General features: G+C 40.2%; 1 protein-coding gene across 1 annotated transcript in view; it reads right to left on the reverse strand.

Annotated features, from left to right (window-relative positions):
- Positions 1–20,671, reverse strand: part of KIF4A (kinesin family member 4A) — a gene marked incomplete in the record, with an annotated part of 2,786,372 nt that overhangs the window by 345,146 nt on the left and 2,420,555 nt on the right. Inside the window, 1 exon segment of the mRNA XM_044057419.1 lies at positions 17,520–17,621. Within this exon segment, the coding sequence (XP_043913354.1) occupies positions 17,520–17,621 (102 nt within the window).

Raw genomic sequence — 20,671 nt, forward strand, 5'->3', positions numbered from 1 at the left:
TTAATATGACCTATAACCTGTACAATTTAATTGAAAAACAAATTTGTTAGGAGAAAAAAATATTAAAAAAAAAAAAATGTACAATAAGCTGGTTGCATAAGTGCGCACACCCTTAAACTAATACTTTGTTGAAGCACCTTTTGATTTAATTACAACATTCAGTCTTCTTTGGTAGGAGTCTATCAGTATGGCACCTCTTGGCTTGGCAATATTTGCCCACTCTTCCTTGCAAAAGTGCTCCAAATCTGTTAGAGTGTGAGGGCATTTCTTGTGCACAGCCCTCTTCAGGTCACCACACAGATTTTCTATTGGATTTAGGTCTGGGCTCTGGCTGGGCCATTCCAAAACTTTAATTTTCTTCTTGTGAAGCCATGCTTTTGTTGATTTGGATGTATGCTTGGGGTTGTTGTGTTGAAAGACGAAATTCCTCCATCTTCAGCTTTCTAGCAGAAGCCTGAAGATTTTGAGCCAAAAGTGACTGGTATTTGGAACTGTTACTAATTCCCTCCACCTTGACTTAAACCCCAGTTCCAGCTGAAGAAAAGCAACCCCAAAGCATGATACGGCCACCACCATGCTTCACCATGGGGATGGTGCTCCTTTGGTGATGTAGAAGTGCTGTTTTTATGCCAAAAGTACCTTTTGGAACTGTGGCCAAAAAGTTCAATCTTGGTCTCAGACCATAACACTTTTTCCCCACATGCTTTTGGGATACTATGTATTGTTTTGCAAATTTTAGCCGGGCCTGGATGTTTTTCTGTGTAAGAAAAGGCTTCCGTCTTGCAACCCTACCCCATAGTCCAGACATATGGAGAATAAGGGAGATTGTAGTCACATATAGTACACAACCAGTACTTGCCAGAAATTCCTGCAGCTCCTTCAGTGTTGCTGTAGTTCTCTTGGCAGCCTCCCTGAATAGTTTTCATTGTCCTTTCATCAATTTTGGAGGGACATCCAGTTCTTTGCAACATCACAACTGTCCCATATTTTCTTCACTTTTTGATGACTGTCTTCACTGTGTTCCATGGTATATCCAATGATGTGGAAATTTTTTGTACCCTTCTTCTGACTGAACTTTCAACAATGAGATCCCTTTGATGCATTGAGAGCTCTCTGTGAACCATGGCTTTTGCTGCAGCAAGCAACTGAGTAAATGTCAGGAAACTCCTACTAGGACATCTGAACTTTATTTGGGGTTAATCAGTCTCTAATTGATGGCAAGTGTTGCAACATGGGAACAGAAGGACATTACATGAATGTTGGCACCACACATTTCTGAGGTACCACTGCAGTTTTCTCATATGTAATCATGAGGATGCAACAGACCATGTAACCTAAGGCCGTAAATACTGTCTGGCTGTGAGGTATTTACTGACAAGGAGCTCTTTTAAGTACAAAGTTAGAAAAGTACCCTTATCTGGAGTAAGAAAGGCTTTCTCAAGATACGTGTCCAATAAAGCTCCCAGAAACACAATCTTGTTTGTAGGGTTGATCTGACATTTTTGGGTATTGATGGTGAACCTCACTGAAGTCAGTATATTTTGGGTGTAAAATAGATCTGCTTTGAGTACTATATTTGAGTGTAAAGCAGATCCGCTTTGAGTTTTTCTAGATAGGCTGCCTGAATTAGGCAATTATCTAAGTAAGGATAAATCTGATCCCCCTTTGTCCTACATAAGTCTACCACAGAGGCTAAGCATTTTGTGAAAAACCTGGGTGCAGTAGACTAGCCAAATGGCAGCACAAAGAACTGATGATGCCTCGCGCACACCTGCTCTGAAGTATAAGAACCTCCTACGAGAGTCTTCTACAGGGATGCGGAGGCAAGCATCTTTTACATCTAAGGCATTGGGGGAGATCATGGGCAATAGTTTTTGTAGAATTAGCATTTTGAATCATGAGACCTGCAAGAATCGGTTGAGCCTTGACAGGTCCAGAATTGGCCTCCAGGTACCTTCTTTTCTGGAAACCAGGAAAAGTCTGGAGCCAAAACCTTTTCCTTGCAAAGAGGGTGGTACAGGTTCCACTGAGCCTTGGGTGCAGAGAAGCTGTATTTGGATTAAGGCCTTGACGTATGGTTGACTATCTGGGGAGCCTGAATGAATTAAGGGCTATTTGAACTTGAGTTTGTAACCTCTTTGAATGATTTTCAAAACTCAGAGATCCCTGGTAATGACAGTTCAGTTCTTGAGGAATAGGGACAGCTGACCTCCTAGCTTGGGGGGAAAGGAAGGTTGAGGGGTGGGGGACGAGGGGGAAGGTAGTGTCCTAAGGTGTCATGACTGCTCCCTGCTAGGTCCCTGTGGGTGGGATGCCACAGGCCTATTGGGGTCTGTTTGCCAATGTCTTGGATGCTGGTGCTGCCTTTTGCTCCTTTCCCTTTGGGGTCTCATAATTCTAGGCTTAGACTCGGTGGCAGGAAATGCTCAATGTTGTTAGGGTAATTGCGCTGAAGTGAGGAGGCTGGACTTGGAGAAAGTCCTTGACTGCTTGCATGGATTTGACATCATCCTCCATTTTCTTAGGACCAAATAGAAAGCATTTGTCCAAGGGGTATATTCAGGAAACTGGATTTGACATGTTTAAGGAATGAACTGCTCCCTCAGCCAGGCTTGCCTTCTAATGACTGATCCGGTGGCTACTGCTCTGCTGGAAGCTTCCAGGGCATAGCTGCAGTACAAGGAGTGCTTAGCCACTTAAGATCAGGAGTTGTGCAAGTCAAGCAGCATCTCTGAAAGGGCCTAGTTTTCAATCTCCATGAGTTTTTGCTTCATCTCGTCTGTTTCTGGATACTTCAGCTTATGAAACTGGCATTTCAAAGCCCCCATGACAAGGTTAGCAGAGGTACAGACTTGCTTTCCCAAACCTGTTTAAGGCTCTGCTTTCCTTGTGTGTTGGTAAAGGAGTTTTGGAAGAACTAGCTTTTGCTTCCTTAAAGCCCCGAGTCACAACTTCAGGATCTGCGATGGGGTTCTTAAAGGTGTTTGGGGTAGAATCTAGAACCCCGTAAAAACCTGTCAGAATTCCAAGGGGCAGGGTGACAGGAATCTGGTTGTAAAGGGGAATTTAGAAAGACATCACCTACCTCGTCTTAGACTGGAGGAATGGCAAAGGGCTTATGCTTAGAGAGACCGAGGAATCCCCTAACTCTGTTCTTGTACTGTGGGTAGTCCTGAGTTTCCCATTTGAAATGCTCCCACAGGGTATGTAATGTTTCCCCAAAGAAAATGATCTCAGGGGGAGGCTGAGGAAATGTTCTCCTTAGATTCAGAGGCAACATAGAAGGCAGTGATGCACCCTAACCAAAAGTGGATTTATCATTATCAAAATCATCTTCAGATTCAAAGGAGCCAGAAAACTCCTGGAGTGAAGTACTTCTCCAGGGGATGATTCAGGGGGAGGGAGGGGTCTGGATCTGACCAAGGAAATCAAATCCTCAGCCAACCTCACTAGGTCTTGACAGGCATGCATCTGGCAGCAAGTAGGCCTTGGATGAGGTAATTTGGGTGAAGCATTTTGAGAGGTGCCTTAGGCTTAGGCCTAAGAGCAACCTCTATACTAGAAACTGGACGAACAGCTTTACTCCTGAGGGTGGTGAGCTAAGGTGATCTGATGATGCCAGGAACCACTGGTTTTAGAGCGGTCATTGGAAGAAGGAACCTGCTAAGCAGCACTGGACCCAACCAACGAACTAAGTCCTTTGACTTGTAATGAAGTAGAGGGACCCGGAGGCACATCGGACTCCAAATGGGTTTTGATAGAGACCTGCACCACAACCTCAGCCACTGAAAAGGGCTGTGAAGGCACCTCACGTTCTTTGACTATCACAAGTCTAGGAAGACTGCAAACAAGTGTTATCCGAGGCCCTATTTCTGACATGCTTTTCCTTTTTGTGCTTAGAGTGATCAACTTCATCTCAACCAGTGGATGACATGGTACTTGAAGGCCCCAATAACTCACTAAAATGTTTAACCAAAATCTCAACCCTACACTTGATAGTTCTGCTATTAAAGTGAGCACAGAACCAACAGTTAAGAATGTCGTGTTCTGAACCCAAATATGTCCCAAAAAAAGGAATGAAAGCCCCAGTGTGGTATCTGTTTGCCACACTGGCGTTTTATTAACTTTCGTGGACACTAGTCAGAAAACAAGAGTAGTTCTCCAACGGGGTACTTAGATGTCTTCTTTCTCTGGTAAGGTCCAATGCACTGGCTAGCACTCTGCTTCAGTCTCTGAAGGCAACGAACGAACAGAGGTCATGGCCGCAGCAGCACCCCTTTATACCCAGACATCACTTCCAAGACTTGAAACCCTTTAAGTTAGGACTGCAAGAATAGTTGTGTAAAATCTTACTATAACCACAGATGTCCTTCTCTTTCATATGTTACAGTACTCATAACATGTGGGAATCCACTGCCAGCTAGCAAACATCTGGCCAGTATACAAAAGCCTAAAGCTACTGTGGGGTGAGAGAGACATCTCACATACTACTAATCCAACTGTCAAAGTGACGGATATAAAGTGGATGTTGGCACATACCACATCTCAGAATTGAATGCTCCAGGAAGAACACCAGCTGAGCTAAGTGAGGAAATGCACAACCAGCATTTGGGCAACCACCAAGGGGAAGGGGGTGGGGGGGATACTGCAACATATAATAGAGAATATGGTTATGATAAGTTTTTACACAACTATGTCCTTCTATTCACATGCTGCAGTATTCATAACATGAAGGAGAATACCGAAGCTCATGAAGAAGAATTGGGCAGAGGGGCAGTGGCGCACTCTACAAACCCCTCACAATAGCTCTAGCAAAACCAGCTCTAGACCTGGAAATGCCATCCAACTAGTAGTGTTTTGTGAAAGTGTGTACAGAAGACCAGGTAGCTGCTGTAGCTGCTTCTAATATAAAGGACGTGTGCAGACCTTTGAAGAAAGCACCAGAAGAGGACACAGCTCTAACAGAAGCCTTTACTGGGGATGCAAGAGTTTTAACAGGAGAGACACAGCGAGAGGAAATGGATTTAAAATGCTAATGTTAATATGAGGTGAACTAGAGGGTAATCCTACTCAACATTAAACCGACTTTGCTATAACCACTCTGCCCCCACTTATAACCAGTGAAAACGCATTACATGTGCTTCTGCTACCACGTGGTGAACTAGGGGGACGTCTTATTCTATATTACAGCCGGCATAGCTATAATGAATCAGCTCCCATTTTTATCACCGGTGAAACGCACTGAATGCGTTTCCGTTAAGATGCGGTGAAGCAGGGGGTAAGTCTTACTCTACAATAAAGCTGGCATAGATTTAATCAATTTGCTTCCTTTTAACTACAGAAATAACGCATTAAATGCGCTTCTGTTAATTTGTGGCTAACCAGAGGGAAACCTAACTCTGCATTAAAGCCGACATAGTTTTTGTACCTATTTTTGTCTATATAAAATGCTAGTCGCACTCCTAACACAAAGAGCGGTTAAAAGGGTAAGGTTGACTTTCTTCTTTTCCATACTATTAGTTTAATACTTGCGTATAGCATCTAAAATATATACCCACTCTTCTGGCTAAATCCTTAGCTTACCTATGGCTCAGTAAGTGTACTCTAAGAAAATTGCGCATCTCAGCTCCACTTAACAGTGGATCGATGCTGAATCAGTAGGTCTTTAGTGCCCTTTTCTCACACATTTTATTAAGTGACTGCCTCTTACTTTAGCCAAATATTATTGTCACAGAGCTTCTGCAAGCGACTGCATATCTGATTACCTATACTTTGTTATCACAAGTAGCTTTTAGATAAAATAAGCCACACTGATTTATTTGTTCTTCTCCTGCTATTTCTAGACTAAATTGTGACTTTACGAAAGACTGTTGTAACATATGAGGCTTTGCTCATAGTCTTTTTTGTTTCAATTAGCACCAAACTGTATACTGCTTATTTTACATTGCAACTGTCTTTTTGGTCTGTCTTATTTAATGGACTGCTTCTAGCTGTGCTCTTCACACACAGTGGTACCTTTAAAAGTTATTGCCTGTACCAGTGTTTCATTACTCCACGGCAATTGTGTAATGTTGAATAATAATTGATTGCAGCAAGATGTTATCTTTTTCTTCTCCATTTCCAGTGATATGAATTGTTTGCTTCTAAGTGATTAAGTATTTTGCCTAACAATTTTGCCGTCTGCCAACTAATAAGGTTTTATTTGTCTCTCTCTTTTTTCCTCTCTCCTGCTGCTGTTTTGTTATATATCTGCTCCTACCTCTCCAGCTTGCCTACCCTCCACTAGGAGATTATTAACCAGCAGGGAACTAAGGACCCATCCCAACCATCCAGCTGTAACATCACCTCATAAGTGTAATCCTGTGCTCTCCCAAGAAAAGAAATGAGAGTATGTGTTATTCTTAATACTGGCTTTAAAGCTACATCAGTAAACTACTTAAATCCTTGTTGTTAACTGTAGCCTCTCAGCCTGATCACCCAGTAGCCAAACCATACCCCCCCCCTTGTATCCTGTAGTCACAGGATAGTCCTCACAAATTTAGCTTTCTTATCCTATCCAAATAGATAGTTTCTCTAGCCCTAGTCTAGCCTTCCCCGTTTTTTTACCTCTGCTGTAGTTAACCTGACTGCCCACTAGATGGCACCCTCTTCCCTATCCCTACCTATAGCCCCCCTTCCTTGAAAATCTCTGTTCTTCCTAAACTGATTTATAGCCTTCTTACTTTTGACCCTACCTATAACCTGCTCTGCTCTAATCACCCACCTTCCACCTCTACATACTCCTATACTACTTCTTACTCTCCCTATACAGATCTCAAACTTACTTACCTCTGCAGGCAGTATTCCAGAATCAGAATCCCACTGATTGTTCACCTTGACTGTTTCACTCAACTGTCTCTACCCGCTCCGTTCGCCCTACGGGCTCACTCCGCTCCCTTCCCTACCCCCAAGTCTCACCCACCCCCAAGGTTCCTACATTTATTTTTACTAACCACACCCCCATCTTCTTTGTTCCAATCAACTAACACACCTTATTACCACTCCCCACCCTAATTTACTTACTTACCTCTCCTAACCTTATCATATTTCCTCCCTATCTTTACAGTTTCAATTAGCCAACTACTACTACTACACACCCCTGTCTATTACACATCTCATACCAGAATTATGGCCAAAGTACCCTACCTTAATAAATTAAAGCTCATAGCCTTTGCCTCTCTCCTACCTCCTCTATTAATTACCTATTTATTAACCTCCTATGAACAACCATTACACCATACCATCTATTCCCCTCGAAATTAACTTCCACACCACTACTAGCCATCTCCCAACCCAGCTTTAACACCACAACTAGCCCCTGCTACTTGCAAGCCAAATATCACAGACTAACCCATATAAAGTATAGTAACCTACAAACAAGAAAACTACTTTATTATTTCTGTAAATTTAACAACCCGATATATAGAATACTCCACCTAGCCCTGCTAGATGGAGACATTCATCCTAACCCCGGCCCAAACAATATTCCTGCCACTGAACTAGGCAACTCTAACATAACTAATACACATACTCCTATTAAACCTCCAAACTCCCTCTCTTTAGACATCTTAACATTCATAGCATTAACAACAAGATTACCCATATTCATGCCCTATTACAACTCTACCAATCTGACATCTTATGTTTATCTGAAACATGGCTTAAACCTTCCATTAATGACAATGAAATTACCCTGCCTGGCTACAGTATCCTCAGATTAGACAGTATTAACAAAAAGGAGGGGGTGTTGCAGTCCTCTATAGAAATAATCTACAAGTTGCCACTTCAAACATAAACCAACCTATATTTAATAATGCTGAAATCCTTGTCACTAAACTTCAAGTCAACAAATTCAAATCCATAAACAATGCTTGTATTTACCTTCCCCCTGGAAATAACATTAACACCCTTGAATGTATTCTCAATTGGCTATCAACTAATCTTCCACAAGAAACTTTAGTCCTTGGAGACTAACATTGACTGGAAGTCCTGTAGTACCCCTCATCCCACCACCCATATTAATCTTTATGGCTTCTCACAAGTCATCACCTCCCCTACAAGAATTAATAAAACCAACAACAAGGAAACCACATTAGATTGGATTCTTATAAACTCTCCACATCACACATACAAAGCAGGCACCCTCCCTGATGATCTGAGTGATCACTCACTCACATATATCAGACACAAAACTAGCATACCTCACTCAAATTCCTATCAGACAATATGGGCTAAAAAATTCTTTAACCCTGAACTTTTCCAGCTAGAACTCAAACACTGCAATTGGTCACCACTAAAAATACTCCCTTTAGATGAAGCAGTTGATTACTTTAATTCCGCATTCTTAGCCATCCTTGATCATCATGCCCCAGTACGCTCTATTAGAAATAAGGCTAAACCTGCCCCATGGCTCACTACAGCTACTAGACAGAAAATCCTCCGTAGAAACAAATCTTGGGCAAAATGGCACACTACTAGGAATTCAACAGACCACCAAACCTTTAGACAACTGAGAAATACTACTAAAAAAGCTGTCCTCTTGGATAAAAAAAAACTTTTATATCCAACTACAACAACCTAACCAACGGAATCCACAAAAAATTTGGTCCAGCATCAACAAACTCCTACACCCAGGCCAGTCTATTACACCTAGCCCACAAGGCTCTAACCATGAGAATCCAAAACAAACTGCCAATGCCTTCAATTCTTTCTTTACAGATGCCATTTAAACACTAGCTAAGCAATTATCTCCAAGTTCCCCTAATCTAACCACCTCACCGACTGACCCAATTCCATCATTTCAGCTAAAACCCATTCCTACTTCCTTCATTTGCTCTCTTCTAGAAAAACTAAAACCTACTACCCCCCCATCTGCTGACCAACTACCTGCAGAATACCTGCAAAAAGGTGCCAAAGCCATAGCCTTTCCCATTTCCATACTAATAAACAGAATGATAACAGAAGGAAATATCCCATCTATCTGGAAAATCTCACACATCATCCCCCTACATAAAGGCGGAAACGCCATTGACATTTCAAACTATAGACCAATAGCTCTACTCTCTCCACTGGCAAAAATTATGAAAAATGTATCCATAAGCAACTACTCACCCATCTTATCGAAAATAACCTACTGGCCAACTGTCAACATGGGTTTAGACCTAATCACAGTACCACCACAGCTCTATTTTCCTTTACAGAATGCATAAATTTAAACCGTAATAATAATCCTCTTTCCTCTTCTGTCTTCATTGATTTATCCAAGGCATATGACATGGTTAACCACCAGCTCCTTATAGAAATACTTAAATCTCTTTCTCTTGATACTCTAGCCTTAAAATGGTTTAAATCTTACTTAGACAATAGACAACAAGCAGTACTATGGGAAAACAATCTATCTTCTCACCTCCCCATTTCCCTTGGTGATCCCCAGGGCTCCATATTAGGCCCACTGCTATTTTCCATTTTCATTAATGACCTCCACCTAGCAATTCCTCATGCAACCTGCATTCAATATGCAGACGACTCCACCATCATTTGCTCAGCTAATACTCCTTCCGAGCTACAGTCCCTTACACAAAAAGCATTCAATACAGTTGAGCAATAATTTTTAAGCTGATGCCTCCTACTTAACCCTAAATAACTAAACTGCTACTTTTTACTCCTACTCGCAGGTCAACCCAACCCCTCTTTACTTCACTCTTATATCCAAAAACGGGACTCATATCTCCTGACTCAACCACTAAACATATTGGAATAACCATAGATAATAACCTAAACTTCGATACTCATATTAACATCACTATGAAAACAGTAAATAAGAAACTGGGATCCCTTTATAAAATCAAACCCTTTCTTACTCCTTCAGCCAAAACCACTATAGCTAGAACTCATTTAATCTCTACCCTACTCTATGCTTCACCCATATATATACCAATCTCTCAAAAAACAACCTCAACAGACTTGCTACCTCCTATCATAGTATTGCTAGATTTGCCACTGTTTCTCCTTTTAGAACACATCATTGCAACAACCTAAAACAATTAGGATGGCTAGAGTTCCAAAACCAGTTACTGTTTCACCAGTTTGCCATTATCCATAAGAGCCTGCACTACCCCACCTATACTCCTATACTGACTACTCTCATTACCCCCAACAACAATCTTAAGAACTTATGCTCTTCTAATAAGCTACTTATTACCACTAGCAGATCCAATAACTCAGCTGGAGATTCTTTGTTCTCTAACTCTGTAGGCAAACACTGGAACATGCTTCCCTCTGAACTCCTATCCCTGACCTCTATAACACTTTTTAAACAGAAACTAAAACTATTTCTCAGTACTCATTGGTTATGCCCTTGTACTAACTCTGACCGTCTTTCTTCTTTCTTCGATTTCCTATGTGCTCTCTGCATCTAATATTATTATGTTCTAACTAATGACATCCTCCTTGCTGTCTCCTACCTTGTATTTCACTGTATCACATGGTACATTTGTATAAATAAACATCTTTTTTATCCTATTTTTTTTCTGTTTCTATAAGTAAACAACTGTTTTGTATTTTATTTTTTGGTTTTCATACCTCCTCATCATGAGCTATGTACTCTTGTAATGACAACTGCATCAAGCCTATATGGCTGTAACTGTTCAGAACTTTTCAACTACTTTACACTTCTCTGAATTGTGACAACTTTTTATTATACATAGTGTTTGTGTTGGAGCTTTTCTCCCCGGGCCTCTACTGAAAATGGATTTGTATTCCAGTTAGACTAGCCCGGTCAACAAATGTAAAATAAAATAAATAAATAAATTTAGAAATCCAAGAGGAAATAGTCAGCTTGGAAACAGGCCTGCAAAGGATCCAACGGTGGCAGAAATGAAAAGACAATCAGATTTCCTAATAGGCTAGGTCTTGTCTAAATAAAATCTCAGATGTCTATTACCATCCAAGGTGTGTAAAATCCTCTTACTAAAGAACTGTGGAGATGGAAAAAAAAAAAAAAAAAGGTGGGCAGATAAAGTGATAACTCATTCACTACCATGGACATAAAGGAGGGATTTATGTGTAAGGAAATGCTATCCCCGTGGAAAACAGTAAAAGGGGAAGAGGCCATAAATGCCTGAAGTTCTGAGACCCTTTCTGGCTGAGGTGATAGCCACAAGAACAACCGTTTTCCAGATGTGATGCTGAAGTGAACTTTCTGGCTCAACAGGGGCCAAGGTAAGTTTTTCTAGAACAAAATTTAGATCCCAAGGAGGAGGAACTAGTTTCCTTGGTGGTCTGATACGAAGGACGCCTTTCAGGAAAAGTTTAGCTTCCAACCTTGAAGCCAAGGGAAGAATCGTAGGCAGATAGGCAGAAATTACTAAAAGAGGAGTACAGAAATCCACTCTTCAATAATTCACATAGGTAAGAAAGAACCAGCGGAACATCTACCATCAGTGGATGTAGATCCTTAGAAAAACACCAGATGGAAAACTATTTCCATTTGGCAATATAAGATTTCCTAGTATTGGGTTTTCTGGTCGTCTGCAGAACTTGCAGCATGTCCTCAGTGAAAAGGTGTCTGAAAGGGATCAAATTCCTATCACCTACAGAGTCAGCTGCAAAGTTGACATCTGTGGATGTATTAGAGATCCTGTGTCCTGTGAGAGTAGGTCCACTCTGAGGTAACTTGTGACAACTGCCCTTGACTAAATGCAGAAGAAGGTGGAACCAGTGCTGTCTTGGTCAAAAGGAAGTCAAGATTTTTTGTTACTCCTGTCGGATCTTCAACAGGACCTTTTGGAGAAGCAGGAAGGTGGAGGAGAGAAGAGAGAGAGAAACGTCCTCTTCCAACAGAAAGACAGGGGGTCCCACCTTTCTTGCCAGAGGACTGGGGACTCTGGCACAAAACTTTGTAAGTTGTCTGTTCATAGGGGAGGCAAACAGATGTACCTGATGTGTACCCCACTGGAGGACAATGTCCAGAAACATCCCTGTGCAACATCCATTCAGGAGATTGAGCCATGGATCTGCTTAATATGTCTGCCACAACATTTTGAATGGAAGGAATGTAGACTGCTTGTAGGGTGAGTTGATTCAGAGAAGCCAACGCACAAGCTTGGGCAGCCAGTCTGCACAGGAGATAAGACTTGGTCCCTCCCTACTTGTTGACATACCAAAGGACTGTGGTGTTGTTTGTAAACCACTTTAAGGTGCCTGGAAGAAGAAAAGGTTTGAAAATTTGCTGAGCGAAAATAAGAGCTCTCATCTCTTTTATGTTTGTGCATTCCCTCCTTTTGGAGGGAGACCAGACATCTTGAACCTGCCAGGATGCCAGGGATTCTCCCCATCCCAACTCTGAAGCATCCGTGGACAGTTCCTGAGTGGGAAGGGGTGGCTGTAAGTGTAGGCCTGGTTTCGAGGTAACCTACTGAATCCACCAGTTCAGCTCTTTTTTTTCAATCAGGGAAAAAGGGAAATAAACTCCAATGGGTGAGCATATTGTTTCCATATTGACATGAGGTACCACTGGAATTCCATCATGTGCAGCTTGGCTAGAGGTGGCATGGGAATAGTAGATACCATAGAGCTCAAAAGGCGAAGAAACTCCCTGGCAATCGGGGACCGAAGAGGGATGAGAGCCTGGAAGTAGACAGTGAAAGAGAGGGAAGAGAAGCTTCTGGGGAGGTAAGGAAGCCAACATCCTGATTGTATTTTGCATCCTAGAAAAACATGGTCTTGTGAAGGAACACAGGTAGATTTTTGATAGCTGATGGTGAAACCTAGACCCTCCAGCAGTGACACTGTAAACAGCAGATTCTTTTGAAGAGTGTCTGCAGAGTGAGCCTGGAGAATAAGATCATCCAGGTATGGCAAAATCTGTATACCCCTTAGTCTGCAAAAAGCTATGACAGGAGCTAAGCATTCTGAGAAGACCATTGGAGCTGTACACAGTCCAAAGGGCATGGCAGAGAATTGAAAATGTGAGGAAGTAATAGCAAAGTGAAGATATTTCCTGAACAGAGGATGAATAGGGATGTTAAGTTAAGCATCCTTGATGTCCAGAGAGACCATGTAGGCTTAAGGAAGGATGAGAAGTAGAGTGTTCAAGGACAAGATGCGAAAGGTGGGAACTTTCAGGAAGGTGTTTAGGTACGACAAGTCTAGGATGGGTCTTCCAAGAACCAACTTTCCTGGGTACCAAGAATATCCTTGAGTAAATCCTTTCCCTATTTAGAAAAGTGGAACCTCCTGAATGGTACCCTGAGAAAGAAGGCTGTAAATGACTTGGGGAAAGAAATACAGCTGTTCTTTTGGGGGTTGTGGAATATCTTTGAAGAAAGGTGGAGTCTTCCACACCATGAAGTATCCTTGGAGGATAATTCAGAGGACCCAAGAGTACTGGGTGATCCGTTTCCAAGCAGGGAGAGAGAGACAGAATGACGTAAGGAAAGTGGGCTCTGGCTGCAAAGAAGTTGGCAGTCACAGACTATCCTGGCTTGGTCAGAAAGGGCTGTTTCTGAGCAGCAGGAGTAGATGAGGACTTGGGCTGAATATTGCTTCCTAGCATCTCTTTTACCCTTGAAGGAAGAGTTCTGGAAGGTTTCTTTATAAAGGGTGTTTTAGAGAGAGTTCCTCTGAAATCGGGGAACTGGAGCTCTTGTAGCTCTTTGCCCTTTTCTTGCAAGGACTGAGTTCTGCAGCAGAAGCACCAAACAAGGCCTTGTTGTCAAGGGGTGCATCCATAAGTTTAGCCTTTATGTCATCTGGCAAGGGCTGTAGTCTGAGCCAGATGACATAAAGGCTGAACTTTATGTCATCTGGCAAGGGCTGTAGTCTGAGCCAAGAGTACCTCCTGATGTTAGACCCTGAAGCAGCAGATCTGGCAGATGCTTTCACTTCACTGTATCTACACATAATTGAATGATGTGTGACTTGAGCAGAAGAGCTCAGAATGGAGGATAACTGAGCCTTCGTAAGGGAGTCTGGAAGCTCTGAAATAAGCTCATTGGTGTCAGAAAGAAGGGCTAAATATTATTTAGCTATATAAAAATAAAAGTGTTATGGGGAGAAGGCTTACATATTAAAGATAAGTTACTGAAGAAAGAAACTCTATTTTAAAGTATAACACTTTGGAACCTCATGAGTTAAATAAGGAATGTAACCGAAAATATGTGATTTAATTATTTAATTGTTTGATTAACTGATTGTTTGATTTTATTGTATATATAGATAATGAAGTGTGGAATTAATTTTTTACTCATTGAAGGCTTGGTGCCAAAACACTACGTTTGAATTAAATCTTGGTGAAAACTGCTCTATGGTCCGTAACTTTTATATTGTGATATTTTATTATTTTGTTTTGTTGCTGTGGTGTTTTGGAACATTTAGCTATATGGGTCTGGTAATTTATGGTTCTAAATGCTAAAGTCAGTGATGTATAGACTTTCTTCTACAACCTCTCCATAACTTTACTCTCCTTGTCTGAGGGGAGAAGGGAAGTGGAAGGTAAAATTTTAGAGGCCTTATCAGCAGAGACAGAAACTGATGCTGGATCTGCAGAGGGGCAATTAAACTGGAATTTGGAATCCTCTGGAATCTTATAAAACCAGTCTGGTTTTTTAGAAGCAGGAAGATGGGAGTCAAGGCACTTAGTGGCTACAGAAAAAAAAAATCTAAAAAGGCTGGCAGCACATGGGGTACTACAGATGGAGATGGGGAATTAATTTGTAGAAGGTCAATCTTTTTTGAATATCTGACACCCGAGAGCAATTCCATTTAAAGAATATCCTCATTTAGCAATGGTTTTCCCCAAAGGTAATATCCTCCCTCTGGACAATCTGTGCTACTTGATTAGTCTTCAGGGGAAGCATATCCTAAGGGAGATGAAATCTGGGCAGAGTATGCCAACGATTCATCCCCGGGTGAGATAACTTTATCAGATGAATTCTCAACTATAATCCTCTTCTGTGCAGAAATTGGAGAAAAGGAGGGAGAGGGGAGACGGACCCCGGTAGACTGTCTCAGGGCCATAAAGGTATTAAACAGGCCTTGTGAGAAGGCTTGCCAATCCACAGGCTGTTCTTGGGAAACATCTATGTGATACAAGGATGAGGGACCCAACTTTGGCCTGTGCTCCAATACTGCTTGAGACATTTTCACGGACAATGATTTGTGGATTGCCATGCAAGCCTTCAGTAATAATGAGCCTGGTTTCCCCACCTACAGCCATAGTAGACTTCTGTGTATCCCCCAAATATGTGCTAGTAGGATCCTTCATGGCCTCCAAAGTGGTGTTCATTGAGGAATCGTCTACCGAGTCCAAAACGGTCTCCATGCCAACATCGGCCTCAGGAAAGACATCCAGAATTGGAGGAGCAGCAGGTTAAGTCAGGCCTAGATTTCTTGGCCTTCTTAATAACTGGCTCACCTGAAGGGCCAGATGCACCTTGCATGGCGTCATATGCCAAGCACTTAAGGTGCTGGTTCTCTAAACACAGACAGAGGGAAGCTAGATGACTGCGCAGTCTCACAAAGGCCTTGCAAATCGAGCGGGAGGTATGGTCGTGGTTAAGGTCTAGGCAAAAAAAAAAAGACACAGATCATGTAAATCTTTAGGTGGAATTTGCCTCCCACACTGACATTTTTCCTTTGTAGCTGACATGTAACCTCAAACACAACAGTAGCACACATAACAGTAAGAAACCCCAACGGGCACTTACATAGATCAGAATCTGCAACTTCACTGAACAGCAAACTACTGCAGAATATTTTCTGACTGGTGCCAATGTTCGCTTTATACCAGATGTCATTTTATGACCGACACTGGACTTGTATGATGTGCGATGTCACATGTACCCCACACTAGCTTTAGGCTTTTGTATACTGTCCAGACTTTTGAGTCAGCCAACAGCAGACTCCCACGTGTTATGAGTACTGGAACATATGAATAGGATGACGACATCATTAAATTCCAATTTGTAAACCATGTGAGAGATGGTCTGTTGACCCCTTTCAGTCACGACCTGAGATTAAAATCCACATACATACAAGTTAAAGGTTGTAACACAATATAAGCAGAGTCTGACCAAGCATTACAATAGATTGAACAAATAAAGCAAACGTATCACAAGAAAAACAGAAGTCAGAGCAGTGCAGATGCTACAATCAGGAAATGCACATTAATAGCAAATACACTTAACATCTTTATGTAAATGTTTTCTTAGGGCTGATTTGAATGTTTACAAGTTTGTACAGCTTCTGACATTAGCAAGATTATTCCATACTGCAGGTCTTAATGCAGGAAAAGGCTTTCTTGTATAGCATTGTTAAACCGAGGATGTGCTAGGAGATGGGAGTCATTCAGTGTGTTCCTTAAAGAATATTTTAGCAGTTTTCCTAGCAGCAGTCTTTTCAGACATAAGAATTAGTTAGACTGAAGTACTTTATAGATAAATGTAGCATAAAATATATTTCTATTTGTAATAGGGAGCCAATTGACTTGTTTAATAGGTTGCAATGATGCACGTTTGTGTCAGCAAGCAGAACAAACCCAAAAATGTTATTCTCAGTAGTTTGGAGTTAGTGCATTGTGTTGAATGAAGGTAACATAATGGCAGTACATAGCCTAATGCAGGTATTAGGATGCTTTTGGCTATACAGACATGAGAAGGAAACAGAAGATGGGAAATATGGTAGCAAAGCATGTGCAATCACTTTTTAAGTAATGCTTTCAGTGTGGAGGTAAAGTTGTGTGAAGTGGCAATCATGAGACCAAGGTACGTTTGCTGTGAGAGACTTCACTTGTGTTACTATTATCTTTGACTGTGATAGGAAGGTAGTAAGAGATGTTTTGAGAGGTAGCAATCATTAGATTAGTTTTTGTTAAATTTAATAAGAGCTTATTACTGAATAATCACAATATTAGCTTAGGAAAAATCTGACTGTAGCTAGATCTGCAGAATTTGCCTATTTTTACTAGAATTAGATCTTAAGAATGTCATCTACATTCATCACTATGTTAAGATCTCACAGGTGTAAAGAGATGTCATTTATAAAGAATGAGAAGAGCAGTGGTCCCAGTACAGATACTTGTGGGATGCTTACATTAAGTGTTCCCTTGTCTGTTAAGCCATTGCTTCTGTTGCTCCACAGCAACAGGTTAATCAGCTCAGTTCTCATCTGGGATGCTGTGGCTTCTGCAATCCCCCTGTGATCCTACATCCACAAGACAAGACAACTGGTGGGCAGATTGACAACTCTAAGTTGTCTGCATGTGTGTGTAATATGGAAGAAAGGCCTGGCAATATACCTCTGTTCCGTACTTGCCTAGTAAACGCTGTGTAAGGCAGTGGCTGTTCATGGGGTCATGACAGCAGTCAAATATGACTTAACAGGATGAGATCAATGGAGATATACACATACAATGTGCATGTATGTACACCCACACATGCATACAAAATGTTTAAACTTTTATAAAAACTTATTTACTTTACCTTTGGTGGAATGTAGTCAAATGGGGAGTCCAATGATGATATAGTTTCATTCACCACAGTGGAGAATTTCTTCCCACTGGCAATTTGTAACAATGCCAGTTTCTATAAAAAGAAAAAAAAATACACTGATAGTACAAAACAGTGTTCATCTATTTGTGAATCTGCTCTACACGTGGGGGAGTGAAACAAGCAAAACTTGCAAAAAAACTGTACAGAACATAAGAAGTTGCTTATTGTGGCAATATTCCAGCATAATGAATAAGAAATCCTTTACACTTCATTAATGCACCCATCAATCTATTAAAAAAAAAGAGACCACTATAATAACCCCATATCTCATTGTAGCATTTAAAAGCGTTACACACTTTTTTAATATTACCAGCACAGTGGGCATCCTATTTCAGCAAATCCTCACAATCAGTGTCTTATGAAGGGTGTTTCTCCAGGCTTTGCATTCTCACTGTCACGGCTGAAGGGATGTCTACAGGGGAATGCTAGACCTCACCATTTCCTCAGTACCTTCCATCCCTGGTACTTTAGCAGATGCTGAGGAGGGAAACCTGAATAAATTATAGTCATGTCTACAATACACCAGACGCCCTCATCTGCATTCTAATGGGAAGTGGCATGAGGACAGGTAGACTTGCTGATTAAGATTCTTTAACTCTTGAACATACTCCAACTGTTCGAATCAATGAAGGCAGTCCACAGTGTATATAACCACCAATAGTTCCAATAATCCCAATAAACACATGAATACTCGAAGCAAGGTAAAAATAATTAATTTATTCCAAACCACGACCAGGACAAAATATACGATTAAGCGTTTTTGTCTCCTCACCAGAGACCTCTTCAGAATCAACATAAAAATGTGTAAGCCACTTTTATATGCACTCACAATGCACTGATTAACATAATTGATGCAATTGATACAATTAAACAATTGTTAAACACTCAGTTTCTTAAAAGAATATACAGACTTGTACAATACATAAAACATCCACTCCGCTGCCTAGGTACCTACACTATAAATGTCTATTACTACTGAACTTATCAAATAACCTAAGTTAAATAAATAAATGCATGTATGTTATTATATTGTGACTATGAATAATGTTAAAATTAATAAATATTATCGAAATTGTAACAATTGTAGTGTAAATAAAAAAAAAAAAATATATATATATATATATATATATATATATATATATAAGTATAATATATAAAAAAATAATATACTATAATATATACACACACCTGTCTGTTAATATATTAATGTATATTTATAATAATATTCTGATTCTATAAAATTCATAAAATGCATAAGTATTACTCATTGTTAAAAATGTTAAATGTATATATTAGAACCAAAAAAAAAAAAAAATTGTAAGGACAAGATTTTTAAGAGTGTAAATAAGACCCTTATTATACGTTATACCCCATTTATATGCTTTTTTAGGGTCAAGTGACAGCAATTTTAAGGCTGGTACTATAGATATGCTGTCATTAAGACCCTTACCACTGCATGCATCTAATTTTAGTTGCCATACCATTTCCCTATATGCAAGTCTGGTTTCCCAATTGCCACCTCTATCTAGGGGTTCCACTAATTCCAAAACCCAAAACTTGAAATTGGCATTTGGACATCCAAGCAAATGTCTATAAAGTGCATTATTCTCATTTTTACAGTTTATATCCTTTATGTGTTCGTATATCCGCCTCCTTAGACACCTTTCCATTTTTCCAATATAATAACACCAACAATATTTGCAGTAAGCTACATATACCACCCCCTTAGTATAACAACTACTGTATGACTTAGCTTTTAAAATTGTTCTTAAACTAAAAAGTTTCAAACACTTCTCTCCTGCAATAAAGGCACACTGGGGACATCTACCACATCTAAACGTACCCCTTTTATTACTTGTATTACTATCCTTTTTGTCAAACTGACTTTCTTTTCCTTTTTCTAGAATATTTTTTAAGTTATCATTTCTTCTATAACTGTAAGTTAATTTGTTTTGAAACACTGTCACTCTTGTGGGTATAGATTGGAACATGCTCCATGTGTCATTAATGCATTTTTAAGCCACCCCATATTTTTAAAATAAGTTAGTGTCATATATGGAATGGTGATTGTGTTTCCAGTATTCTTGTCGCAACTCATTTCTGTATTATTACCATTTTCCTTGAGGTCATTATTCAATCCAAGCAACGGGGTATATTTAGTACCTCTTCTTTCTACCACAAACTGTTTAATATCATCAATTAATGCATGTGGATACCCTCTTTCATAAAACATATTTTCTAACGTGTCTAATTCCTTCAAAAAAGTTTCATACTCAGTCGTCATTCTAGAAATCCGAATCATCTGTCTCTTCACAACATTCTTTTTTAGTTGCATAGGATGGTCACTCTCAAAATGGAGGTAGGCATTGGAGAAGTTTTCTTTTCGATAGATGGTGGACTTGTAACTTTTTGCAACCTTATCTTTAAATATTTGTACATCAAGATAGTGCATTACTTCTTGGTTAATTTCATGGGTAAACTTGAGAAACTAAGTGCTTTGGTTAATATAGTCAATAAATTCACTAATAGTATATTCTGGACCTGTCCATACAATAAATATGTCATCCAAAAATATATAATAACTTAATATATTGAAAATATTCAGATGCAAACACATAATTCCTCTCCCAGTATAGCATAATGATATTAGCGTATATGGGGGCACATGCTGCCCCCATAGCTACACCTTCAACTTGGTGATAATAATCACCCCGAAAAAATATATAATTATTCTTGAGTACTAGTTCCATATTTTCTAGTATAATCCTGAATTCATCCGGCACTAAAAAATCCATTTCAACAAGTATATTTTCAAAAAGTATATTTTCAAACCATTCTAGTCCAATACAATGGGGTATAACCACGAATAAATCTTTAACGTCAATGGTTATAAAAATAGCTCCTATTCTTTAACTCTGCTAATGTCATAATCTGCTGAAAAACCAGGCATTTCACAAATGGTCAGTCAGCAGCCTACACAAATTACACAATTGCTACTGTCTGAATGGCCATCACTTTTTCCTCCTACAGGTGACGCTTTGCTTCTACTGCTTGCTGTCAAGTTTTCCTATAAAGGTCCGACA

This window comes from Protopterus annectens, chromosome 15.part0 (genome assembly GCF_019279795.1).
Source record: "Protopterus annectens isolate FY-2018-M chromosome 15.part0, PAN1.0, whole genome shotgun sequence".
Classification (NCBI taxonomy): domain Eukaryota; kingdom Metazoa; phylum Chordata; order Ceratodontiformes; family Protopteridae; genus Protopterus; species Protopterus annectens.